This window comes from Aythya marila (assembly GCF_965140915.1).
Source record: "Aythya marila genome assembly, chromosome: 6".
In the NCBI taxonomy this organism is placed as follows: domain Eukaryota; kingdom Metazoa; phylum Chordata; class Aves; order Anseriformes; family Anatidae; genus Aythya; species Aythya marila.
Genome location: NC_139047.1, coordinates 28,807,479 through 28,835,473, shown reverse-complemented (window position 1 = coordinate 28,835,473; position 27,995 = coordinate 28,807,479). Strand labels below are relative to the sequence as shown.

The window sequence follows — 27,995 nt, the reverse complement described above, 5'->3', positions numbered from 1 at the left end:
AGAACCAACAAATCCACCCCCAGAGATCTCCAGACATTTAATGATCTTTTATTTATGTTATTAAGAAAAACATTTAAAATCTACAGTATAAAAAGTTTACCAAATACAATAAGAACAATGAATAGAACAAAATTCCCCCCCTTTAAAACCAAAGCATCTACATAGCTTGATGCTAAAAAGAGCTGTTGAGTGACCCTCCTCTGCATCTGGACGATGGCAGTGAACACAGAATTAAAAATGAAACTAATACATGGCACTTTTAAAAATTTTCAGGTATGCTCAGTGTCTACAATCAATCATATATTATTAATTGCATATTGATGCGTTACACAGTAAAGCATTCATATGAATCAGATAGCTATGTAACAACCATTGCAAGAATGCAGAAAAGAATGCGTTTTCCAACACGTAACTAGTCTGAGTCTGTTCTACAACCTAGATCTCTGCCTTTAGTCTTCCAGCAGATAGTTTGGGTTGACAACCAGGTATGGGTCTTCATCAAAAGTCTCCTCTTCTCTGGAACCCCTCAGACCTGACTGAGACAGCTCTATCAGAATGTGGTCCTGCAACAGACAAGAAAATTGTATTCAGACAAGAATGAAAAGGACTGTTTTGTTTGTCCTTTTTTAAAAAATATCTCCTTTTTTCTGCTGGTAGCACCTCTAATTGACAAATTATTCAACCCTTTTAACTGTCAACTCCCTCTTTAATAGGTTCCTAATTTCAACAATTACCTTCAGTGGTAATCTCCTATATGTAGTATGCTTTCTGGGAATATGTCATTCTAGTGTTTTTATACTTTAAAAAATGAGAAGTATTCCATCTCTTTCCTACTTTGACTTTTTTTTCTTACAAAAATCCCCAAATGTGAAACAAGTAACTTCAGTGCATGTACTGGATCCTGGGAAGTAACGATTTCTACTTCAGAGAAATATTTTAAGATACTCTAAAACCTAAAGCTATCCAGTGAGTAAAATGTTTTGTTAATATTTGTTTGCTAATAAAACTGAAACTACAAAAATACAGAAAAGTACCACTTATGCTTCTATAAATAAACAGTAGAAAATAGAATAGCAGTTTGAACTTGTACTAATACACACCTCTAATTTATTTCAGTGTTTTCTCTGAGATTAATTTTAACAGTTATTAAACAAAGATGGCATTATGCTGCATCAGTCAATAACATAGAAACACAAAACACATTTCTCAAATTAGAGAAATTAAAAATGAGTAATTGTAACATATATTAAAACCCTCTTTCACTATCCACACATTTTTATACATACGTAACGTGTAAGTCGGTGAATGACTCTCTCTATGATCTTCTTTTTATTTATTAGCTCTTCTTCAGATTCTATTTCAGATTCAATTTCCTTTAGATACCAATTAATAAGTTCACTCTTCTTTAATGATGAATCGTCCTCTTCTGCAAACGGAAAGCATTAAAAAAATGATTACAATACCATTCCACATAATTTGCATAAACATAGCAGCAGTAAGATAATTTTCAAACCATAAAAGAAAAGGGTATCTATGTTAACATTTGTAATGTTGAAAAGATAAAACACACAGTAGCTCTCTTGTGCTTCTTAAAACACCATGCTTTGCACAGGAGACTGCTTTATCATGGTTTAATTGGAGTATAAATGTTTAACACAGAACCGTTTAACAAATACCACTGAAAAATGCAAACCTTCTAAGTTTCAGGTGAATTTGTTTTAATGAAGAGCCAGTTCACACACACTGACACATCTCAGTATGCCATATTTTTAACAAACGAATCCTTACCTTCCTCTGCTTTCCTGAGGTGCAGCACAAGAAGATTAGAAATTCGTCGGTATTCAGAGAAGCCCAGCCTAAGAGAAGCTTTTGGTGCACCATCCTTGTTCGTGTCCTCAGAATGGCCATTGATCCCATTCACAAGGCCATTAACCCCAGCCGGAGGTTCTGCTGCACCTGTTTGGACACATGCTCAGCTTTAACTCTACAACATAGTGTAACTGGCTAATAATCTGACCCACTAAAAAGTGTGGCACTGACCAACCTAGGCAAGTGGAGCCTACAAAAAAGCTGAAGAAACAAGAGTTAGCAGCAGGAATAAAGATTCCTAGACAGTGTTAGAAGAGAAATAGGTGGGAAACTGAAGAGAAGTGTATACTCAAAAAGGGTAAGCTATAAAGACTGAAGGTACTTTCTCCTTTGAAAAGCTCTCTACAAATAATTTACCATTGACTCCATCTTGGTCTTCTTGATCCTCCATTTGCTGTTCATCTTCTTGGTCTAAATTGATGTCAGGAGTCTCAACTCTAATTATGGATTTATTTAAAAGCCTGAAAGCCTCCTTCACATGCTTTGGGTGAACCTGGGGAAGATTTGAAAAAACGTGAATTACATAGGCATGGTGGCTCTTCTGGTATTAAAGGTTTCTTTCTCCAATAGTTCCAGTTCACCCCTGATTCTGACAGTCTCTCTACCCATCTCAGCTAATTAATCATAAGCAGTAAAGACCCCACAAGTCAAATTACATTCTACTACAGGTATTCTGCAACATAAGGTTACAGAAGGAATAAACAACCTGATGAACCTTTTAGACTTTAGTTATCACGTGGTGTCAATAAAGATTTTTTACTTATACCAAGAATATTTTGAAGGATCAGTGGAGCAAGAAACATGAAAGAAATGGATCTAAAACAATATGATAAAAAAAGGTTATAATTAATGAGACTCTCCTCTGGAATTGAAGTGAAAAAACTGGACAAATCTTCCTTACTTTAGCCATTAGCTAAAAGCCATCAGTTTCTTTGTAAGTTGTGCTTAATTAAAAAATAACCCACCTCCTCACTTATGGGATTTAAATATGTACAATACCATAGTGACATAGAAAAGCCAGAGCTGCCACAACATTTCTATAAACCTTCATGAAAAACCTGATACCTCATCACAGCAGTGCATACGGGCCATAGCTTCAGAGAGCCGAATCATGCTTTCCAGCTGCCGCACTGTGATTCTCCAGGATGACTTTGTCACTCCAGAGCCATCGCGCTGCCGTAGCCGTTTATACTGCTCCACTATAAAGTCCTCAGACTCCTTGGATATCTTTGTGACATAGGATGGTAAGACAGTTTGCCATGTTAAAAGCATTCAAGTTTATGCTTCTTGAATCAGATTAGCAGTTTCCAGACTTTTCTGTGAAATATTCAATTCTATTACACTTACCATACATAAATACAATGGACAATCGTAACAGAACTACATTGTAATAATGATTATCGTAACAGTTACATAGTAAGTACATTGACTCATCAATTATCTTACAGCAAATTTTTTATTAATTTGTTTTTCTGTTCTAGACTTGCTTCTAGGCATAATTCAGGCCTGTCTCTATGATTGTTCTGCATGCAAACACACACACACACAAGTATACGCTCAAGAATACTAACACCAAGTACAGCTTTGTGTGCGTGCTTTTTATTAGCTTTTGTCTATCTGCACATACACAGATCCAACTGGAAAACAAACTTCCTACCACATGGAAATGAAATGGAAGTTTGCAGAACTCTGTAAAGGGAGGGTGTCCTCTCCTCCCATTTGAGAAGAATGACATTAGAATAACTTCCAACAGAGCTAAAAAACAGCACATCCAAAAAGCTACTTGGGTAGACCACAAAAATCTGTACTTAGAGCAGTTTCACACGTTCTGTGTTTTACCGTAACAAGAGCAAAGAAATATTGAGGAACACCACCCTTTTAAAATAAAGACAAACAATCTGCTTGATTAAGCAAGAGGTCAATAAATACGAATCTCTCTGCAATCATGTATCAAATAACCCATGCTCTTGAGGTAAGAGATTAAGGTCACTGATTATAACATAATCTCATCTGGGCTGTCTGCACTTCTGGAGTGGAAAAAAAAAAAGAAAGAGTGCATGGCTCCAAAATACATGATGTTTCTAGATAACAACTGAGTTTAGTGCTCCTCTCGTGAGGAGCATTTGTCTGAAGAAAGCAAGCTACAGAGTGACTAATCCTTTGGACTTTCTCACACAGATTAATTTATACAAGAAGGCAGTATTACCTTGGGTTTAAACTGTCTTGCAAACAGCAGATACCTTCTGATATCGTCTAATGAATACACACGATCAACAGATTCTTCTACTCTGGCATGCAGATCCACTATACGTCTGGCAATAGCATAATCTGTAACCTGGAATAATATTGCTCTGTTAGATCACTTTTGCAACACCAGCCAAACGTCAGAACAACAGCTGCATTCTTCTTCCCATTCCCTTCCCTCACTTGCACTCGTCACGGCTGAGCTGCTCTTTCCAGAAGCAAGACATTGCCAGAAGACCCAGGAGAATGCCCTGGAAGGTTTCAATACAAGGACACAGCAGAGAAGGCATGAAAGGCAATTTTAGGATTTACAACTTCTGGAATTCTCCTGGGCTACAAATTAGCCACAGAACAGGCAGAAAGCAGCACTTTGCAGCGTGGGAACCGCTGGCTTTCTTTACAGCCTACTCTCTTTCAATAGTCCCTTCTCAATTAGATAATGATGCTGAGCGAAACATCTGAAAGAACTGTATGGAGACAACATGAATCTCTGCATCTTTTATACTCTCGAGGCAAATGCCACATAGACAGGTGGTAGAAGTCTTAGCCTTAGTGACTAGCAATTTGTAAAACTGACTAATGTTGTTACGTTTGCAGGTCAAATCACCACAAGTATCCTTGTATTCAGCAGAGTGTGTTAAAATTTGTACTGCCAGCTTTTTAACTTCACAGACAGAGAATAAAAGCAGAAGCAAGAGGCTCTCATGAGATCAGTTTCACCTAAAATTGCAGAGGGCCACAGAGATGGTCAGAGGGCAGGAGCACATTATGTGTGAGGAGCGACAGAGCTGCATGAGTTCAGCCTGTAAAGAAAGCAAGTGCCTCATTGGCAAGATGTAATGGGGCCAGATTGTTCCTGAAAGTACAAATTAACAAGAGGCAACTGACACAAATTGAACCATGAGAAATTCTGATTAGATATAACTTTTTTTTTTTTAATATAAAAAGCAGAGTTGTCAAACACTGCCATAGCAGCCTAGAGAAACTGAAGAATCTCCATCTGTGAAGATGCTCAAAATTTGCCAGGTCAAGTTCTTGGCAACCTGCTCTTAATGATCTGCTCTGAGCAAGAGGTTAGACTAGAGACGTCCAGAGGTCTTTTCTGATGTAAATTATTCTACAATTGCTCAAAATTACCTCATTACATTCATCCACAAGAATGAAGAAGAGATCAAACCGAGACATGATGGGAGCAGATAAGTTTATATTCTGTTTCAATGACTTGGATCTATCATAGCGCCCACCAACTGGGTTTGCTGCAGCTAAAATGGAGGTCCTGGCATTCAAGGTAGCCTGACAAAAAAAAAAAAAAAAAAGAAGTCATGACTTGCTAAACCAACTTATTGCAACTCCAAAAGATCCGCATGAAGTCTTTTATACAGAATTGCAATGATTATATTACAACAGCTCCTCAAGAGTCCAAACTCTTCTAACCAGTCCTTTAACCCAGCTCCAATATCCTATTCTGCCCAGATACTTAATTTAATGATTAAATTTTTGACATTGCTATTTAATGATTAAATTTTTGACATTGTCATACAGCTACCACCAATACTGAAATAAGCCTTTAAAACTGTTACTAATCACCCTGTTTTTAAACAGCGCATATATACAAATCGTTCCACAAGTGAAAAAATCTACACCATTTGAGGGTTACGTCAGGGTTTGAATTTCCCCATACTCATTCCCATTTTCTGTTCCTTCCCACTACTGTCTCTTTTTTCCCTTCAGTACAGTTTCCAATTATTTATGAGCAAGTGGCATGAAAACTTTGCAGGTAAGTGATCTCTCTGCCACAGCAAGGCAGCTGCAGAGCTGACATCAAAGCCTGAGAGATGATGTTGGATCAGCGTGTGCCACAAACACTCACACAATCATGGAGACTACACAGCCAAAGGAATAGCACAAGGTACCTTTACTCCTGCTTTAGTAATGGATATTGTCTGCTGCTCCATTGCTTCATGGATGGCTACTTGATCCCGCAAGTCCATTTTGTCAAATTCATCAATGCAACATACACCCTGCAGCAGAAGAACAAAAAATAACAAGTTACTCAAATTCAATCACATTTGGAGAGAAAGCATTTTTAGGACAGTCTGGGGGCTTTTGTCATTAATCAAAACCATTCTAGGGGTGCAGAAACTTCTCTAGTTCCTGTACTCACATTATCTGCCAACATCAGTGCTCCAGCTTCAATTACAAACTCATGCGACTCTTCATCTTTTACAACAGCTGCTGTTAGACCAGCAGCACTGGAGGCTTTTCCGCTGGTGTATACAGCGCGAGGACTGAATTCATCCACGTGCCTATTGAAAGTGAGAAACTGTGTTACACAAACTTAAAAAGACAGACTGAGACCTGCAGAAACAAGACAACTTTAATGCATGACTGCTTTCAAGCCCTAGGGCCAGGACTTATTCCTTCCTTCAGGAAGCAGTTAACATTTAGTTAGGTCCCCCTATCTGTAATGATATTTGAGCGAGCCTTGGGAACTAAGCCTTATCTAACTGCAGTCTGTTACAGGTCTGTTATTCACTCTTGGTTATACCAGCAGAAAAAATAATCCAGACCTCCTCCCACAGTTTTCTGCGGACTTCACAAGCTCAGGCAGCTCCTCACAGGTCAGGTAGAAGTCAGCACAAAGGAACAGCACAAGGCTGCACAGCAGGAAGCAGCTATGCTGACCACAGGCAGCCAAAGGCAACTTCTGTGGTGCCTCCACATTTCTGAGATGTAGTAGACCTCAGCCTCACAGAGAGTGATCCAGAGGTAAAAGAGCATCATGAGAAAACAAAACCATATTAAATAGAACTTGAGGTTTTTTTTTTTTTTTAAAAAAAAAAAAAGCATTATAGCTTGAATGTGTACCATTAGATATACTTATTTCATAATTATTGTTCAGGCTTAATAGCTGTCTGGTTGATCAGTGTTGGGACCTACCAATTTAGACTAAGCTAAAGCAGAGGGGAAAAAAAATCACTATTTTATCCATCTCTAATATTTTAAGATATTCATTGTTACATTTTTAATATTCAATGACTTTCAAAAACATAAAAACTTGTACTTTCATAATTACCTGAAAAACAACAACCACCTCTTAAATCAATTCTTTTTTATTACCTTACGGACCAGTTGAATTTACTTCAGCCCAAATAATTCAACCACATCCAAATTATTCCTGGAAAATTTTCTCTACTATTTTACTTCCCTTACTTCTGTTTAACGTAGGAAAGGCAGGGTAATACATTTATAGCTCTAGTCACACTGGCAATATTTAAATACTGAATTTTAAAGAGAAACTTACTTTAGAAATTGACTCTTGGCTGTACTTGGATCGCCAACAACACAAACATTGATGTCCCCACGCAAAGAAGTGCCTTCAGAAGTGGTCTTAGGGACTCCTCCAAAAAGCATCAGCAGGACCCCCCGTTTCACTTCATCGTTACCTACCCAAGAAAGGACACTCAACATGCAACATTTTTCCTATTTTAAGAAAATTTTAGCCCACTGGAAGAATTTTAGAGCACTTAGGCACATCAACTCAGAATTACTTATTTACTAAACATCCCCTAGAAGCCTATTTATGTTCTTGATACAGTTTCAGGGAAGAATAACTTGAAAGGCAACTGAGTTCCCTTACACTAGGGTGGCTCCAAATGTGGACAAAATTCAGCTGATCAAACTTTTCAGACATAACCAATGTAAGTTCTCAAACCAGTTCCAAGCCAGAAACAACACCAGACATATGCACACACATCCACGCACAACAGCACATGGATTTAGAACTCTTAAATCTTTCAGAGGATGCCATATAAAATAAAGCTCATATCCAACTGTCAGCTGTAGGGTTAAGTGGTAGATCACCGCAGAGCAAAACCATTTTGACTACCATTGCAACCCTTACTAATTTAACAAAGGAAGTCTTCGGGAATTAGGTCTTCCTTTTCTAGCAAAACCAATTCTGGAAGGAAGAGTTTGAGATAGTTGGTACTGGGCTTTCATGAATTCCCAAAATGGTACTACAAAGATATTAATAAGAACTAATATTTTCACAGGGGAAATCTCCTTTCTCTGAAGCAACAACTGGACTCTTACCATGGATAGTGGGGAAGAGGCTGGTACACAGATTGTGATAAAGGTTCTTATCTTGGCTCATTTCAAACACCTTCTCCCACTCTTTCACGGTCATTTGGTTTTTGATGCTTTCTGCAGTCTGTTCTTCATCTCGGAGCTCTTTTCCACCAAACTAAACAAGGGAATTAAAAAAAATAAATAACCATGACAAATGTGATTACTATTGAATGCGAGTACTGCAGACAGGAGCTTATACAAACTCTCATGCACTCTAAGCTGAGTAGAACACATTCAGAAAGACTAGCCTTAGGCTAAGGAAGCTCATCACCTCGTATTTTTAAAAAACAAACAAACAAACAGAAAAACACACAAACAATTCTGTAGCAGGAAAATTGAGTCTAAGCTCAGTTAACAAGAAAAAAAAAAACAACAGAGATGCTTGTCTAGAGAGTAAAGAGAGCAAAAATAGTACAGCTTCCTTTGGCTAAAATTTGCCTTTTTAAGTATTCTTCAGCCAGAATTTCCATGGCCTTTTTGCTACTCTGAAATGACGCAGGAAATTATAGCCTAAAATATCGCACCATACTAAAACCCAGTCACATTCAGCGTTACTTATTATGTGGTAATAACATCCCAAGATTTAATATGATAAAATAGAAGGAACATGAAGGTTAGTTTTTTTTCCTTGGAACAATATGAATCAATAGGATTTTCTGGAGGAAAAGCAAATACTGGAGAAATGTATGAAATTTGAATGAAATAAATGAATCATTTAGCTTTTTAGAATAAATAGATGAAATTGGCAAACTCCAATTTCATATCTGTGAAAATTGCTATGAACAATAAAGACAAGATAAGAACTTGATACGTAAACTCAATCAGAATATGAGGGCAGTCAAATGCAAAGAAAGGTGGTATACGCACCTATTTAAAGCTTTACCTATCCTCACCCCCCTAATTTGAGGTGAAAACACAGTGGAAATCTTCAGTACTCTTGGATCTATTTTTCTCTGTAGACTCACCCGTGGATTTGTTGGTGCGACGTAACAGGCTAGAAAGACTAGTTTATAGGACAGTTCTCTGACTCCAAGGGCACGAAGTCCTCGGATGCCTTCAGTTTCGTAGCCCTCTGTCCCGCTCAGCCGGGAGCTGGTTTCCGCGCGCACTCCTGCCACGAGAAGGAAGAGTCAACAGCCGCCAGAACAAGCTGCGGGGACGTCACACGGAGGTCAGGAGCAGCAGCAACAAACCTGGTGTTGAGAGCTGAGCCACATCAGGCACGACAATCAGTGATCCTGTGAAGTCACATTTGTCACCTGCCTGGGCAGACTCCACTGCTTCTGCACGCAAGATCACCTCCACGCTGCGAGGAATGCTGCCTCGCGGCAGCTCAGCCTGTGTCTCTTGAATGCGGACCTGAGGAGGTACAGAACATCAAGTGCTCAGATGTCACTGAATTTCAAACTGTTTTTAAAGCTAAAATAGCTTAAAAAATAAATACAGGAAGTGGCATTTGCTGACTGCTATCCATATCAATCATGAAATTATTTTTTTTAATGAAATAAAATCACACTTTACTAACCAGTATCTAAGGAGCATTAGAGAAACTTAGAGTATACACAAGAGCCACAGTGATAATTCTGAAGTTAAGGACAAGTATTTGGGCAAGTTAGAGTCCAGTTAACGTGACTGACAAAGCATTATTGTGGAATAGCATGTGATGAGGATTTGGAAGAGTAAATCTGTCTAGAACAAAACACTGCCAATACTAAATAGCCCTGCTGATATCCCTTTTCATACATGCATGAAATAATTACACACAATGTACCTGTGACAGGAGACTGACAATGGCTCAAATACATGAGTTTTCAGCGACTTGTTTACACACCACATCATGCAATAAAAATGCTTTGATTCTATTCATAATTTCCCATGCTTACACAAAAGTCTTCCACAGACAGAAAGAAATTATTTTCAGAAACTCCACTGCCTTGAGATCTCTTTTTGAGGTTGACAGAACCAAATCAACCACCTCTGATATGCAGAAGTACAAACAACACCTTGCAGCTACCACTAGAACACAGGAATGTCATCTTTTGTTGTCGCCCTGCCCCAACCTCCCCGCTGTACCTTTTGGAAGTCAACAAATCTTGATTTGTTTGTGTCCAGCAGGAATCTCCTTCTGTTGGCACAGACCGGGTTTCTGCAGATGTTTGGCTGCGTGTATTTAAATTGCTGTTCCACATCTTTTATCACTGTCTGACAGTCCAGGCACAGGAAGGTTCCACTTACAAGCTCAGGATGAACTGGGTGGGTACGTACCACCTGTCCACTGATACGCATCAGAGAGCCAATTTTCGCCGATGTCAGTTCTCGAATTCTGTTTAAAATGGAAATTCATCGGGATTAAATTCTTAGTAGGGTTTCCATTTCTAGGCCAAAGGTACTACCCAACCAGTAGCTACATAGTTTCATTCAATCTGTGACTAGAGAACAGTTGTAATAGCCAAAGAAAACAAGGTTTCTATTTTCCCATTTCCTGATTTTACTTTAGATTAATACTAAAGGCCAAACCAATGCAAAGGTTACTTCATTGGTACTTCAAAAGCAACACACTATCTACACCAGCTTTGCAAATAGAGAGGTTACATTAGTTTGCAGAATGCTATGAACGTCAGTATTTAAGAGCCTTTTCAGTCTAACTTTTGATTCACAATTTGATTTTTATGATTCACAAATGAAAAACTGTTTCAAAGATCAGCCCTAAGATCAGGCAGCTTCTTCACAATTGTACTGGTGAACTGTACGTTTTATTCTGATAATCAAAAACATTTTCAGTATCCTTTGACACTTTTTTCCAGTAGTAAAAACACACAAGGAATTAATAATCATCTTACTTGTGCCTGGTAGGCAGATCTTGGAAGGCAACATAGAAGTCCTTGTTTGAGGGAACATTTCCATGGTCTCTGGCAAAAGTCTTTACTGCTCGGCAAAGGTAAGGATAAACCCTGAAATACAGAAAATAATAAAGTAGTAATTATGAATCCATTAAGCAATAAACTTTGATCCAGTAAAACTAATTTATTATATATAAGGGTTTACAGAATACAGAAAGCAAATAACCTCAGGTAAGACTTTATAGGCCTGAGATGGCAGCACAGGTCAGTCCTCATGTAACCTCTACATTTTACCTGTAAAATTCCTCCTGAACAGTGGTAGAGAGCTGCTGATTGAACTGCTCCAAATCCACAAAGCTGACGATCAGCGTGTTCCGCTCTGGCCGAATCAGTTCTTCAGCATCACGCAGGTATTTGACTTCCCCATCGCTGTTCTGGAACCTGAAAGTGAGCATGATTCAGGAAAATGTTTGACAGTTATACATCAGGCAGCAGCAAAAAACTGCTGTCATGGGACGAGAAAAGGATGATGTGTGCTGGGGAGCGTGCAAGGAAACAACGGTGTCCCCCATCCCCTTGCAACCAACTTTTCCAGTGATGCTTTTCCTTCTGTCCCCATTCCACAGACACCTTGCAAACACACGGATCTGCTTCTTGCCCTACTGCTCTCCTACACAGCCTCCTAGCTGTGGTCTAACCATGACCTGCAGCAGTAAGACAGGCTTTGTTCCCTTAGGATCAGGTGAACAGCTTTCTTGGGACATGGTGCTTAGGGACACGGTTTAGAAGGGTGACAGTGGTGGCAGGGGGACATTTGACTAGATGAGCTTGGAGGTCTTTTCCAACCTTATTCACCCAATCACAGAATGGCTGAGGTTGGAAGGGACCTCTGAAACTCATCTAGTCCAACTCCCCTACCTAGGAGAGCTTAGAGCACATTGTGCAGGGTAGCATAAAGGTAGAGTCTGAATATATGTAAGATATCCAAAAATATCTGGAGATGTTTCTCCAGAGAAAGACTCCACAACCTCACTGGGCAGCCTGTCCCAGTGCTGCCACCCTCACCGTAAAGAAACGCCCCCTCATATTGAGCCAGAACTTCCTGTGCTACTGTTTGTGCCCGCTGCCTCTCGTCCTGTCACTGGGCACAACTGAAAAGAGGCTGGTGTCTCCCCCTTGACAGGTCTCCCCTCTGATATTAACATATATATATATATATGTATATAAAATATATATATATTATATAGATGAGGTCTCCCCTCAGCCTATTGTCTTCCAGGCTAACCAGGCCCAGCTCTCAATGATCTGGGCTCTGTGCTCGTTGTTCGCTGCAGGAGGCCCTCCTCCAAAGCCCAAACCCCCCACGGCTCCCCCGAGGAGCCCCCGGAGCACCCAAATCCCCACACGACGGCTGCCCAGGGAGCTCCCCACAGGCCGAGCCCTCCCCACAGCCTCTCAGCGCCCCCTCCCTCAGCCCTGCCCGCCCGCCGCCGCCCCGGCCCGGCGCCGCTCACTCCTCCAGGAAGGCCAGGAACAGCTTCTGGCACTTCTCGGCCACCTCATCCCGCAGCTGCTGAGGTGCCGCCGCTGCCGCCCCGCCGCCCGCCGCCGCCAGGTCCATGGCGACCGCCGTCCCCTCAGCCCCCTCAGCCCCGGCCCCGCCCCGCCGCCTTTCCCGCCTCGGCCGCGCCAGCCAATCAGCGGCCGCCGCCGCGCCGGGCCCCGGCCCCTCACGGAGGTTTTCGCGCCAAACGCCTCAGGGAGGAGGGGCCTGGACGCCACGCTGCCAGCCGCCATCTCGGCCCGCCCGCCGCCATCTTGGGCCGCCCGCAGCCATGGCGGCTGTCGGGAGGGAGGGAGGGAGGGAGGGAGGGATGGCGGCGGGCACCCGGCGTTATCCCAAGCCGGCAGCAGTGGCTGAGGGGCAGCTGGTGGCAGGGACAGCTGCCAGTGGGGAGAGCTTTAATATCTGGGAAGAAGTGGTCGCAGGTGCGATGCCACCTGCAGAAACATCCATCTGCCAGTCTTGTCATGAAGGCAGCCAGGGGCTGGCTTCTTGCACTTCTAAAACTCGAAACCCTTAAAAAATAAAACCCAAAATCGTGAGCTTCCTGCAGTGGTGTTCCCTTAATGTTGCAGTGCCCTTACCACGTAGCACACGGAGCCTTGTCTTTGCAATATGGCCAAGGAAGGTGTTTTTAGATTTCCTTTCAAAAGGTTTGCATGCAGTCCATAAATCCCATACTTTGTGAGAACTTACAAGCAAAAATGGGCACAAAAGCAAGTTGGGTGTCAGGCTTGTATCAGTAGAAATCATAATTCACCTATAATAATTATTTCTCTTGAGTTTTCTTGATTTTTCTTTACCAAAATGAATCTGCTCCCACTCTACACAGACAGTGGTAATACTGACAAGGAACAATAAATAATTTAAATCTAGCGAGTTACGTTGTATACTCTAGATACAGCTATCAAGAAAACATGCCTTTTTCAGCTCTTTTCCTGAGTTTGCGCATCTATATTTTTAGCCTCTTTTTTTTTTTTATCATGTTGTCATCATCTTTTGCTTTTGTCATTTTTGCCTCACTTTTTTGCTTAGTCTTTAGTTTTCTTCCATCTCTCTCCCAGAGCCTCTCATTTTCTGGACTCCTAAACAAACAAATAAAAACAAAAGCAACAACAACAGAAATCACTCTATTTTTCCAGAGTTTTTGTTTTCAGTCTCTTTTTCAAGTCTCTCCTTAAAAAAGAAAAAAAAAGTCTCCTCTCTTTTTTTCAGACTCCCTTTTCTCCAGAAGACCTTTTCAGAGTCTGTTTGGGAAACAAAGAGAGAGATTGGAAAAAAGTGTCATTCCCCATCCCATGAGTTTCTCCTATTTTTTCAGTCTCTTTGAGAAAAAAAAAAATGGGGAAAATGAGTTTTCCCCATGCTCTTTTTTCCAACAGAACCTTTTTTTTTTTTTTTTTTAACCACAGAGTTGTTTTTCCCAGTCTCCATTTAAAAAAAAGGAACTCTAGGATTTGTTTTCTAGAGCTGCACCTTTCCTTCCCCCACTGTGTTTTTCCAGAGCCTCTCTCTATTCAGTCTCTTTTCAGTCTTTATTTTCTAGTCATCCCCTTCCACAATCTATTTTTCCAGTCTCCCCTCCCCTGGTCTCTCTTTTTCTATGGGACTCTCTGGAAAAAGCGGGGTAATCTTTTTTTCCCAGTCTCCCTTTAAAAATGACACCACCACAAAAAAAAAAAAAAAAAAAAATCAGTCTCTTCATACACATTTTTTTTTATTAAAAAAAAAAAAAAAGTTGTTTACCCCACAGTCTTTCTTTTTGCCCTCTGCTCTTATTTATTTATTCCCCAAGGCTGTTTGGGGAGGAGGAGAAAAAAATAGCCCAGTGCATGTGTTAGAGGACTTCATGTTTCAGTTTTTGCTTACGTACCTGAGGCATGACCGTTGGTTAAGTGTGAACAGCCAAAATACCGAAGTGCTGAAGTGTTGATGGTTAACACCGACAGGTCCCCAGGTTGCCCTACAGCCAGTGCACAAGCGGTGTATGTAGAGGAGTATCCTGCTGCTGCAGGTGTGTCACTCTGGCTGGAACACAGTGGCTCTTTGCTGTGGTTTACCAGCAGAAACCAACCTATTTGTGCTCTTGTACATGTCTTGTACGAGAAAATCGGCACTGTGTTGTACAGGACCTCTGTTCCCTCTCATCTTCACACTTCTAACCCTTTTAAACAGTGGGGTGGGGAAACCTCACACAACCCACAACTGAGACCAGAGTCTGAAAGACTCCTCAAGTTTTATTTGGAAACTGAAACACGCAGGGCTTAGCATCTTCCCTCAAAAAGATCCTGTGAGAGCAGCCTATCAGTTTCATTTAATCTTCCTTCTATTATCCTGAAAGTCTTAAGGGACAAAGGATGGTGAAGTTACTGGCACAATCAGTGTGTGAATGAAGCACTTTGCCTTTTACATCAAATAATATCTGATTAAACTTATGCAGCTCCTGGATGAATGTGAGTCAAAAGAACAAATCGTTTCAAGCTTCGCAAGTCTGCAAGAATATCAGTTGTTTTTTTTTGTTGTTTTATTTTTAAAGCAACTTGAAAGCATCTATAAATCATCACAGTGATGCAAGATTTTGAGTCAGCTAATAAGATTAAAGTAAGGGAACTCTTTGAACTTCTTACAGATGATGAGCATCATCTCAGAAAAGGCCCTTAGTGTCTAGTGGAACAAATATGTTTAGAGCTTCTCTGTTACAGACAGTTATGGATTTGGGGAATACCACTAAAATAAAAATCATCAATAAAAGGAAAAGGCTGAAGCGAAAAGGTGAAATTAGAGGTAGATTAAAACAGATACTTGTTCATCATTTTTGCTTGCTCTTAATCTCTAGGTCATTAACAGTACTTTCCTCATGTCTATAGACAGACTGTCTGAAGTATAAATACAAAGCAGGCAGCAGATTCTGTATTGCCCACATATTTATTATTTTATCTTTTCACTGTAAGCTGTGCTTCAGTGAGTTCAGTGATTTTCCTTCACAATGAAGTTCCTTCACTAATAGGAAACTGTAAAAGAACAAGCTTAGCAACTTTTGTAATCATGGGTGGAACCAAATCAATGCCTATTTTGTAAGTACATAAATAAAAAATGGAGATCAGCACTTAGAGGGAAAAAACAGTGGCTAAAGTAAGCACGTCCAAGCAGATTACTGCTCCAGTTGCTGTCAAGCGATTCCCCAGAAACAGTAGATGGGCCAAGGACACCTCTCCTCTTTTGGATACTGATGCGATGGATGTCTGTCCATGTGGGTTCCAACTCCACACCTTGCACTACGGAAGGACTGTGCCAGTTTTTAATAGGTTTACACCTCTAACAGGCCTTGAAACATAGCCTGGGCAAGAGGCTGGATTTCTGGAGTGACAATGGGATCACAGCTGTTGTCTGTGTTGGAAACTGTGGAGAGCTGGATGGGAAACAAGTGGCAAAAGCATCCTATTGTGGCCAGTTTGGAGGCCCCACATATCCTTGGTACTATCCCAAAAGGGTAGTTCAAGGATCCAAAGGGGTATGAGTGTGCCTTTGGTATAGCTGCTATAGATGCAAACAAGAATAATCAGCTGCCTACCTCATCCAGCCTTGAGAAGGATCCTTCTGCTGTGGGGTTGCTGCGTGTCAAGAACCAAAGAGGGTACCAATGGCCCCCACGATGGTGCACCAGCATCACACCTCCAAGGCTCCCTGAGTCGCATCCGGGAGCTGATTCCTTGACTCGCTCATTAGTCCTGTATGGCCAGTGCAAGAGTCTGATGAAGGCTGGAAGTTATCACTGGACTATGATGGCCTGAATGAAGTCGTGCCCCTGTTAACCACTGCCATACCAGACATGCTGGAACTCCTGCATGAAATGGAGCCAAAAGGTGGCCAACTGATATGCCTGTGCGTTTTTCTCCATCCCGTTGGCAGCAGAGCGCAGGCCGTAGTTTGCTTTCACACAGAAGGGAGTCTGTGTGGTGCTTCGCTGCCTCCTGGGGTTACCCCACAACAGCAATGCACAGCCAGTGGCAATCAGTCCTGCACTTGACTTCCAGAAAACTAGCCTGAGTCCTCACTCCTGGTGGGCAGATTCAGACACAGATGGGTTTTCACAGGAAAATATTGTAGTTAAACTGCAGTAGTAAACTAAGGCTTTCTGGTGTTAGCTGATAACCAAAGACTCCCTGGCTATCCCTTACTATTATCATTTTTATTCCTAAGTATTTAAAAAGTTGTACCATAATTATTATTATCTTCATCTGTACATCATGAATGAAAAAAAATTATCTTAACTGGTGGAAAAGCAGCAGCAACTGGGACTGGGTAAAATGCTAACATACAGCCAGAAATAGTGCAAATAAATGACTACACAGGTTTTCCAGAACTATCAAACCACAACTGCTACATATCAAAACACGACATAGTTCTGAATTACGATTTGGAGAGTTTTAACCAAATTCTAACACTGTGCAGCACTGATGTATCCTGTTTAAATGACATCCAGGACAAATGCATTTTTGCATTTTGATTTATGATCATAATTATTCTCAGTTAGCTATGAAAAATTGCATTAAAAAATTCTGCATACAAAGGAATCAGGGCCTCCAGCCAAATTTGAGTTCTTTTGCAGCTACTGTGAATAAATCAAACTAAAACATGAGCTTGAATAACTCTTAACAGAACTGGGATAAGCACAGTTGTTACAGGAGCATTTGTACAAAACTTGCTGCTGCATCTAGAGCAATGAACTTAATCTTCAGAACATTTTTTTTTGTTGGCATGAAATGTAAGCCAGTAATTTTGCTTAGTATTAGGAGGAAGTGCTTCCAATCTGGAATACATTACCAACTCTGGATTAAATAAAGTAATTAAATTAATTCCAGTTGGCTTAGCTGAATAAACAACTGTTTTGAAACTTGGATTCATCAGTAATAAGTCTGTGAAGATAAGCTGTACTTATAAGCCACTTAGCTTTGTAAAGTACAACTGGGTACACTGTAACATTTTAAATGAAAGTAAATGATTTGGGGAAGATTCCATAGTAAATTAATTGCACAACACTTACAAGCAAAGCTGTAAAATGTGTTATTCTTTGAATGGTGTGACTTCTAAACAAAGTTTAACTTTTACATTTCCAGTACTTTACCAAACTGACCTTTAGTATTCCTAAAATGATTGTTTTATAATGGAGAACTTGTCACAAAACATGAAAATTAAGTCTTGTTCAATGGCAGCTGCAAAAGATGATTTGCCCTTTTGTGAAATTCTACACAACTTATACACAGCCTCAATGACCTTTCTGTAGCATAACCGATATATGACTTCTCTGACATTTAAAAATCAAGGTAGCAACAGTAACACAGACTGTCTGAACTACACCTCCTACGGAAAACTCTTTAGCATGGAAAATGTTAAGGAAAAATTAAGTCAGGAGTCACAAATACGTATGAAAATCAGACTATCTGTATTGTAGGACCCAGGCATGGAATGGAATCCTTTGTTCTTTGGCGTCGATGCTTAAATGCTTTAAATTTGAAAAACAACCTTTGGATAAAGTACATAAAAGGAAGTTCCAAGTGGTTCCTCACAAAATGCAGGGCATATCTTTGGGGTTGGGAGGAGGAAGAGAAGTAGGTTTACATGCCACTGCAAAATAAGGAGATTCAAGGAGGTGATTCGTTTGATGTCTAGAATTTTAGAAGTACTCTGACTTAGAGAAACACCCAATTTCTCCAGATGTACAACTTTCAAACAGTTTGTGGCATTTATAGATGGAAAAAAATAAGATAGGTTTGCTTACATTATTTCCTTTTGTTTCATTGGCAATAGATATATGAAATCCTCATTGATTTACTTAGTTGTCATAGAGGCATGCAAACACTTGGCCTGTTCTCAAATTCACCATCCATTCATTTTCTGAGAATATTATATATCCCTCATGCATCCCATGAATGTATATAACCTCCTATCCAGTCTCAAACAGTAACAAAATAAAGAATGGGCATGACTTTTATACAACTTCCAAAAAAAAAAAAAAAAAGGCAAAAAATAAATTTAAACTTTAGACATTTATTACATCAGGTTTTTTTGCTTGTTTCAGTAAAACATTAACGATTCATGATTATCTTGTGAGGATATAAAGCAAAAATGAGAAAGGCATATCTTATCTAATTTATTTTGAGAGATTTATTGCAATCTGTTAAGATTTTTTGTTAAGAATGTTCCACTTCTCACCTGCTTTCTCTACCTAATACTCATGTAAATTAACAATTGGCTGGTTTCCTCCTGCTTTTTGAATTGCAAACATCCAGCTATTTCAGCTTTGAGCCACTTCTGTACTCCAAAACATTAAATCTTGCTGACATGAGTTAAAAATGCAGATTTTTTTATTGCATAATTTATTTAAATGTTTAGAAACTTGATACAATTTAATGTGACACTAGAACACTAGCTCCAAGTATCACATTTTCATTAAAAATGTGCAGTTGCCAATACAAAGTCTTGATCTGTTAAAATATTTTTTTTAAATAAATACCAAAGGGTAAAAAAAATTATTGTGGCACTTTAGCAAATGAGATGATCTTCTTTTATTGCATATTATAATGCTTAGATCAATACAGGTTCATCAGTAGCAAGAGATATGCTCACAATCATATTCTCAGGGCAAATCACCTCAAATTTTCAGAAGCTCTCATTAGGGTGTCAGTCGTTTGGGATCCCGTGGGAACATGGAGGTCTGACGAACATTATGCAGCCCTAGGTACAACATAGTTACTCTTTCTAGCCCTGCAACAAATGAAAAGAACACACATCAGTATAGTAAGTCTTTGGTATCAATCTGAAGCGCTGGTTCCAAACACTTCAGAGACATTAACTGCCATAGGCAACTACAGTAAAAACCTGCTTGGGGAATTTCATTCCAAACACTCTACAGTGCAGGAATACAGATTCAGCAATATGTACCCACGTACCTATTTGCCAATATCTTTATGATAATAAATACTTCACTGGTCATTGTGTTCTTTCTTCCCAAAACCTTAGAGGTTTGTGCATACTGAAAAACGTGTAAAGATGTCCACATCCATGGGGCTAGATACGCACCCCAGCCACACTGACAAGAAACCCAGATGCCTACTCGTATTCACACACTGCTCCCCCTGTGTTAAAGTTTCCAGCTAAAACAACTAGAGAACAGTGATCATTCTCACAGCATCTTTGGTTTGGCAGATACTTGGGCCTGGCCTCTGGGATGTGTGATGAGGAGCATTTACATTGCAGAAAAGACACAGCTTCAGCTTCCTCGATATCAGTTGTGACTGGCCTAAATGATTGGGGATTGTCTATAAATGCTGATGATCACTGATGCTAACATCTTTTAAGTATTTCAAAACAGCTGTCCCAAAAGCATATTGCATTTCAACGCATTTACTAAAGGCATACTTAGGAGGTTGTTCTCTTAACGTGCCAGGAATATATTAAGCGTACCTTACCACAGTGAGGCAAATGCAGAAAGACTGAATCAAAGAACTCACTGTGCATATTGCTCAGGACCTAACAAAGTATCTTATTTCCACATGCATAAAGAGATTTCATTCTACTAATGAAAGCAGTGTCTATAAGTGAAAATAGTTATCATTAAGATATGAAAAAACTCTTTGTTCATTTTAGTATGTACAATGCTCACACCCAAGACAGGAAGGCTGTAGACATCAATACCTTTGCAGAAACTATTAGCATCAGCCGAAGTTAATCAGTAACATTCAGTCAAATTGCAGTGAATAAAGACAGAAGCAATCACTTGCTTCTTTTCACTGCACAACAGCTTCATCAAATGCATTAAGATACCAGTGGCTTCTGGTATTAGTAGACTGTGATATATCCATACATAATGCAGTATTTTCTTTCCTCCTTACATTTTTCTCTTTGGTAAAATTCAAAGATGACCTGCTAGGCTAATAAATCAGTGTATTTTCTCTTGTGATCACCTACCTTTTAAATTTGGCACACTCTGCCATTATTTTTTGCCATTACATCTTACTGTTTACTTTCTCTCTTTAAATTCCTCAGGATAAACATTTCCACACATTTTGCTAACAAGACTACTACCATGAATTTTATATTGAACCCTGACAGAGACTAAACAGCTTAAGTTAAGGTCAGGCTAACACAGAATATAATAAAATAAACATACTTACCTATACCACCACCAGCATGTGGAGGTGCACCAAACCGAAAGGAATCGATATATGCCTTTATTTTCTCCAGATCTAGGCAAGAAAAAGGTGCATTTGGCTTGGGGTTCATTAAACAGGTGAGAAACATGTAAGTGACTAGGGGACTGCAAACAAAACAAAAAATCTACCAAGGTGACTTAAAAACTAGCAGTGTGGTTTCACTCAAAGTGCAAATAAGTTACCCAGCAATGTCTACAAGTTATGCCCATAGCAATTTTATTCTATTACTGTTAATAATTTAAATCAGGGAACTGAGTAAGAGCTAAGCTTGTCATAATTTATGGAAACTAGTGAATTCCTGAATAAACTGCAATGAGAAAGTAATGATTTAATAACTGTTTTTCTCTCACGCTACAGTGAGAGATACTCCTTTTTTGCTAGTATCTTCTTGACATTTCACTTCACTATGCACTGAAAGCATAATTTCAATCTACACTTTACATTCCCGATCTCTACCAAATTTACTCTTCTACCCTTTTACTATTAGTCAGCTTTGTCCTTAAATTTCATCACTTATTGCTTATTTGCTCTCAGTTCAAGATATAAAAAAGGGACAACCAACCACTCTGCTGGAGTACTCCACAAGAAGTCTGTGAGAGTACAGAATGAGACTTGTTTGCCTACCCTCCTTCTATTGAAGGTATTTCCTGTGTTACGTCCTCTCTAAAGCCCTTGGAAACAATTCCTTTTCATCAAGGTGTTGCTGGGAAACTAATTAGTTTCTTAATACCACCACTCTAGATTAAAATGGTTGAACAATTAGATGGATCAACATTATGCATGAAACAGTGTTGTGATTTTAGCATTACCACCACGTATTAAATTCTGTCCCAAATTCTTCCTCTAAACAAAGCTAATCCAATCACAATTTATAATCTTTTAAACTGAGCTTTAAGTTGTTTATCTTGTTACCAATGCCGTGATGCTGGGCTCTTTCTGTCAGCAGCTGAGGATCATGAATTCTCTGAGCTCCAGACAAAATCTCTTCTCCCCTCATGAACATATCATAAGAGTTAGAGTTTTTCTGGAAAGACAAAGATTAGTTTATTTCCCATCTAAAGTTGCTTCATTCTTAGGTGGCAAATACACACCTCTCAGTAACTTCACTTAGATATCCAAAGCTATGTAGTAACAGTGCAATGTATGTGGGTCTGCCCTGGAATTAGAGTGTATTTTCTCCCCTCGTTAGTTTTGAGTCTATTTAAAAGAACAAAAGTTCCTCCACACACACTTTGAAAAAGACATTGCATTTGCAGGCAGTAATCCAAGCAAAAGACGCTGTAAAGATATTTACTCTGTATTCTGGAATAAACTGGGGAATTTTTTATCAATGCAAAAAAGTGGATTTCTGTTGAAGTGTCTGTTGCCCTCAAAGAATGTTTTTGTCTCTTTTTAGTGATGGAAGAACTGGAGATCTCTTCTAGTGGCTGTGGAGATCTCTTCAGTAAAGCTCCTCCAATTTCAGCTATATATACGTATTTCTTTCTGGTATGTTTTCACTGGTGAAGGGCAACTGTAAACACTTTGTGGGCCACATACAACTGACCTACTCTTGTTACCAGAATTTCAATTACAACAGCAGATCATATAAAAATACTTTATCTATTCTGTCAAGTTATCCCTATACAGTGTAATTTCAACTTCAAGAAACCCCCACAGACATCAACAAAGAACTTTACTTACAGGGTTTACTGGGTCTGGCATTGTGTAAAAAGGCCTCACAGCAAGAGGGTATTTGTCAAGTATATAGAAGTCTGTGTCATACTGAAAGATGATGATTTTCAGAAGTTAGCAAAAGTGAAAACAAAGTGAAGAACAATTTAATACTACACACAATCAGTGAATCTTTGAAATCTTAAAAAAAAAATCCCATTAACTTTGCATAAGTTTGACAGTATTATCTTCAAAAATGAGTTATCAATAAAAGTAGTATATTATTTATCCATTTCCCAATACTTCTTCTATCACGAACTTAAGAATTTTTAGCAGCAAAACATCTTGCCAAAGTAATAGCCCCCCCGCCCAAGATCTCATTTTTCTTCCTGAAGAACTTAGAATCCGTTCTGCTGGTTTTTAATTATCCTAATAAACGTTTTTTCAGAAGTACTATCCTGTTTGGTATGTTCAACATAAATAGTAAAATATTGAAAATGGTTTGGAATATATTATTAATAAAGACAAAGCTGTTGGTAGATTAAAATGGCAAAAACAAAATGGTAATGCAGTCAGACAATTAGGAAATGCTATGCTAATCACAAATCCTTCACAACTTCTGCATGTTGATACTGTTTTCTTAATCAGTGTGTAAGAAATTAAGTTACACGAAGTAGCCATTTATATGTACCCAGTGATTCCATTATATCAGGCTTCAGATTCAATGACAAACATATTTATTCTAAAATGATCATTACCTTTTCCTTTACCAGGCGTCCCAGGAGCTTTTCATTAGGTGTGCTGAAAAAGATTATCATCATTATCATTAAGTGATTTAAACTTTTACTGATTATATACTTCATAAAGCTAAAAAGACTAAGCTACAGGTTTGCTGCAGTCTGTCCTTCAGAAAATGTATTCTTTGTTTCTGTGTGTTTTGGATTGTACAAACAAATTTCAGAAATCAAGTACATTTATTTCTGTTCCTAAGTACTTCGTATGGGTCCTAGGAGTCCCTTAAATTAACTGATACCTAACAATATTCTTGTTCTTATTATAGCTACTTTCTAGTCACTGTATTCATATTACTGAATACTTGTGTAATCTGTTTTATATGGGCATATATCTTGTGCAGTGATTTCTTTTCAGACACAGTGAGAAATGCTCTAAGCAGCTAGCGAGGAAATTATTTTGCTATAGCAAGGTCTTACAACTGAAATGTCTTTGACACAAAGTTCCTTTAATTGTAATATCACATATTATCCTAATGGTTCCGGATATATTATTGGAAAGAACAGAAATGTTTTATCATAGTAAGCATCTTCAGAAATATCTATATATAATCAGTTAATTAAAACCATCTTTCAAGCCAATCAATGGGAATGCAATCAACTGCTTAACCATTTTCCTCAGGGGTGGAAAAAGGAAATGGGAAGGCATTACTGAAAAGACAGACCTTAAGACTGAAGAATCTTTTTGTTTAACCCTATCCAAATACATACATCAATTCACATGAAGGACTGCAATTGTTATATAAAAAAGCGCTTCTTCTAACCTTAGAAGGTTCAAGTTCCTCTCACTTCATGTTGTAACTTTTAGTTTTTTAAATTTTAGAGTTTATATGTATAGCCTACAGTAAGAGAAAGGACTACTTCCATATCCATTCCTTTATTTGTCAAGTGATCTGGATATAAGTGCTGTTTATTCCTCTCAAACTTTGCAGTTCCTTCTTGAGGGCTCAGTTGCACAGTACAGGATTTAAACCTTAACTTCGACTGACACATTTGGGCATTGCCAAAGTACCTCAGGTCATCTTCATCACCCATCTCAACACCAGCCTCCCTAAGCATGGCCACACCTTCACGATATTCCAGTCTCAGAGTTGGCTCCAAGAACTTAAATGGCTCACATGGGAACTGTTTGTTCACAGTCTGAATTTCAGTTTGGAATCTACACAGAAGGAAACAAGAATAGACGCAAAATACAAAATAATTATGAAGCGTATCTAATAATGATTTTTCATTGACCATACAAGAATAATACATGTCTGCCACAAGAGGTCCCTCTTGCAACATAAAAAACTTTTTTAAAGCATCTTCCTGGAGAAATTCTGTATAATCCCAATGAAATGTTTCACATAATGTTTCACAAACGTTTCACATGCAATCCAATGATATATGTGTTAATATTTTACTATTACTTCTGTTTTACTCCTTTTGTAAGAAATAATTGACTAGGTCAAATTTTCACAGTTAATACATCTAGAAACCAACCCTTTCATTTGTAATCTTTAGCAAAGATCTCCTTTGATTTAAGTAATACCCTATTTCAAATATAAAAGAGAAATTTCTTTCTAGACTGATGAAAAGATTTGCATTTCTTCTGGCAAAATAGTCTAACTTGTAAGCAAATGAAAACCACTTCCTAAACTTCTGGCCTGGCTTTTTAATGAGTTAGACTATGAATAATGGAAACTAGTTTTTGTTGCTGTCATGGCAGAGACGCGGGCTGTTACAATAAATTTTATTCAGGAAAGCCACCTTAAACAGTTAATATTGATCTTAATTTCAAAACAGAACAATCAGTCTACCTGTGGTGGAACAACAGGAAGCATATTTTACATTAATGATAGATCATTTGTATTAGAAAGCCCATTCAGCAATGAACAGCAAGTTTTTGTGGCACAAACTGGCATACTGTAGGAAATTCAAGTTTGGCTAAAAACAGACAATGTACTGGCCTATGGTTTTAGCAAACTTTTGAAGTCAGGTACAAAGAAATGGTTAAGAGCAAAACAACAGTGTTTGAAGTTCTCTTGTTGTAAATCAGGTTACTAGTGATTGATTCTCTGACAGGCTGAGGACAAAATGCTTACCCATTTGATACCACAGTGCAAGAGATTTCAAACAAATGAAGTTGCTCATGAAATGGAAAATGTTCTCATTACCTCTCCTGAAGTCCCTTGAATATCTGCACCATGGTATCTGCAATCTCATCTACCACTTCATGATAGTGATAGTTAAAAGCCATTTCAATATCCAGACCAACAAACTCGGTCAGGTGTCTGTGTGTATTGGAGTCCTCAGCTCTAAAAACTGTAAAATTAAACAGAAATTCTAACTGACCTGAAATTGTAATTCTGTTTTGAAAAAATAACACAGACAATCAAACACATCAGTAATTGGACCACAGACAATGCTGTCTCCAGACACAACAATTTTTACTGAGAAACAAGAAGAAAACTAGCTGCCTCAAAGCATCATTTCTAACAACAGTGACAGCATTATTGTAGCTGTGGTGGTCAAAGGATGCAAGACAGACAAGACTTGCAGAGAGGTAGTACCTCTTGTCACACTAACAGACAGAAGTGGGAAAAACAGACGAGCCTTCAGGCACACACAATTCTCAGATTTAAAAACTACCTTTTTCACAGGAAACATACTTGTACATGTTCTGATTTTTTTTTTCAGATATATGAGTCTGATGTATAAACATGCCTTCCTAAAAAACACGACCCGTGTTAGTAATTAATGAGACATTTAAGGTCTTCTGAATTACTTGCTTTTTTTTTTTTTTTTAGTTTTACATGCTGTTATTGATTTGTTTTCCAGCATTTTCACTTTACATATCTTTAAACCTGTCTTTGAGGTCTTAGCAAAAGATGCTTTATTGCCACCTGATAGGCAACGTCCTATCAGCTTATGAGAAAGACAGAGTATGAGACAAGAAAATATTAAATTTGGATTATTTACTGACAGCCCAGTTACAAGTACACATTTTCTAAATAACGCTGTTTGGTACATATACAAGAGCAAGGGATAAGTACTTGTTAATATGCAATCTGAAGTACATAAAACTTAGCTTGCCTATTTTAGCTGCTTGCTACTGGGCAACTAAAGCATGCTTAATAGCCAACTATGGCTTCAGTAATTGCAGTGTTCTTCCAAGTTCTCCATCATACTATTAGCTTCCAGTGCAACTCTATTCTTTCTCCCCAGAGAACAGCAGACACTGGAGAAGACAATTCCATCTGTATTTCAGCATCTTAGTTATACTTCCAGCAACCTCCCCGTCGACTTTATTCTCATTTGTCACCCCAACTGAAATTTCTGTTTGGTGTGGGAAACCATATTAAGTGAAAGCATTCAAGGCTTTCAAGTTATGTGATATCTTACTTGTAACTGCTAAAAGCCATCACTGCAAACATTATAATATAGATAAGCCAATGCATTTCTTATGTTTCTTACCTGGCCCAACACAGAAAACTTTTTCAAAGTCAGCACATATACACATCTGCTTGTACAGCTGGGGGGACTGAGCCAGGTAGGCACTGCTTTTGAAGTATGATACAGTAAACACATTGGCTCCTCCTTCACTGGCAGCTGAAAAGCAAATGCTTAATCATTAAAATAAAAATGTAAAAAAAAAATATAGGTAAACTGATAGCCATACATTTAAAGATAAGCAGATTTTTGTACAAAGCATGTTAAGAGGAAAAAGATAGGCTTTCTTAATGCTAAGGGAAGCTTTGCAGCTCAGGACTGTCAGACATTGTCTTGCAAATCTGCAAATTGAGTTGAGAGAGTTTAATATGTTACTATTCCCAGCTGTCCCTCACCCTCACCTTTTAGTGAGGACGGCAGAGAACGTATGCTCATACCACACCACATCTACTTGCAGCCCAACATTTCTGTAGAAACCAATCTTTATCAGCGATGCAAGCTTCAAAGACAGTTAACTGCAAAGGCCGAGATCTGAGGCACATCCTGTTTTGCCAGGACCGTCCTTTCTAACAGAGAACTGGGCAAATGCCTGAGTTGTCTGAAGGCACTAATATATCTCAGAGCCCAAACTAGATTTAACATTACTTAATAGTCTTTGAAGATTCTTATGTTAAGATAACACTAAACAAAGTGCTAATTACTATTATTACTAGCCTTTCCACTATAATTAATCTTCTTCTTTCATCACCACTACTCCCACTGAAATAGTTTCAGTGACTTGTTATTTTTGAATACAGGTAACCTTTTAAATATCAAATCTTAAAACAACTATGATATGTAGCTTCAAAGTTTAGTAAGGACTGCATTGATTTAACTTAGTTATTTTTTAAAAACGTTATCTCATTCAAACAATAGGATGCATGCTTGCTTGCTTGCTTTCAATGGTGCATTGCACAGTAAGAATAGCACACTTCCTCAAAGGTCCTAGGTAAATAAACTGGCTGCTTGGGAGTCTTTAACATTTCATGATATTCATCTGTCTCTGTAGGAAAAGTTATCCTATTTTCAATGATACTTTCCATATTGTAAGAATAGTTGCTTGAATGAATTTTCTTAAAAAGTCCTGGTTTCATCTCAGTCAAGAGCTGTCTTCAAAAATATAAATACAGAGGTGTAAAACGCAGTAGGCAAACGGAATGCATACCATGAGCACATACAATGAGAATAATACAAACATTCTACCCTCCAGTAATGTTTT

General features: G+C 38.7%; 2 protein-coding genes across 2 annotated transcripts in view; both read right to left on the bottom strand.

The window, feature by feature from the left end:
• Positions 1-32: 32 nt before the first annotated feature.
• MCM6 (minichromosome maintenance complex component 6) lies at positions 33-12,721 on the bottom strand. The gene is made up of 17 exons (XM_082763029.1): positions 12,599-12,721; positions 11,379-11,525; positions 11,085-11,195; positions 10,318-10,567; positions 9,438-9,603; positions 9,210-9,355; positions 8,209-8,359; positions 7,418-7,559; positions 6,278-6,419; positions 6,027-6,134; positions 5,251-5,406; positions 4,076-4,204; positions 2,935-3,096; positions 2,227-2,362; positions 1,789-1,956; positions 1,287-1,426; positions 33-563 (listed from the first exon to the last, which is right to left on the bottom strand). Exons 1-17 carry the CDS (start codon positions 12,703-12,705, stop codon positions 450-452), a joined length of 2,475 nt encoding a protein of 824 aa, XP_082619155.1. The 5' UTR covers positions 12,706-12,721; the 3' UTR covers positions 33-449.
• Positions 12,722-18,676: 5,955 nt separating this feature from the next.
• The window catches only part of DARS1 (aspartyl-tRNA synthetase 1), a 39,500-nt gene continuing 30,181 nt past the window's right edge, over positions 18,677-27,995 (bottom strand). The window contains exons 9-16 of the mRNA XM_082763004.1: positions 26,762-26,896; positions 25,462-25,609; positions 24,318-24,464; positions 23,273-23,315; positions 22,545-22,625; positions 21,774-21,885; positions 20,823-20,894; positions 18,677-19,413 (exon numbers count right to left, since the gene is read on the bottom strand). Coding sequence (XP_082619130.1) covers positions 19,322-19,413; positions 20,823-20,894; positions 21,774-21,885; positions 22,545-22,625; positions 23,273-23,315; positions 24,318-24,464; positions 25,462-25,609; positions 26,762-26,896 — 830 coding nt within the window. The 3' untranslated portion in view covers positions 18,677-19,321. The remainder of the gene's footprint in view (positions 19,414-20,822; positions 20,895-21,773; positions 21,886-22,544; positions 22,626-23,272; positions 23,316-24,317; positions 24,465-25,461; positions 25,610-26,761; positions 26,897-27,995) is intronic.

Excerpts from the sequence above, each read along its gene's own strand:
- MCM6 (XM_082763029.1), bottom strand. The coding sequence starts at position 12,705 with ATGGACCTGGCGGCGGCGGGCGGCGGGGCGGCAGCGGCGGCACCTCAG. Across the intron at positions 6,420-7,417 it reads GCCAAGAGTCAATTTCTAAA|GCACGTGGATGAATTCAGTC; the intron begins GTAAGTTTCTCT and ends CACTTTCAATAG. Across the intron at positions 5,407-6,026 it reads TTACTAAAGCAGGAGTAAAG|GCTACCTTGAATGCCAGGAC; the intron begins GTACCTTGTGCT and ends TTTTTTTGTCAG.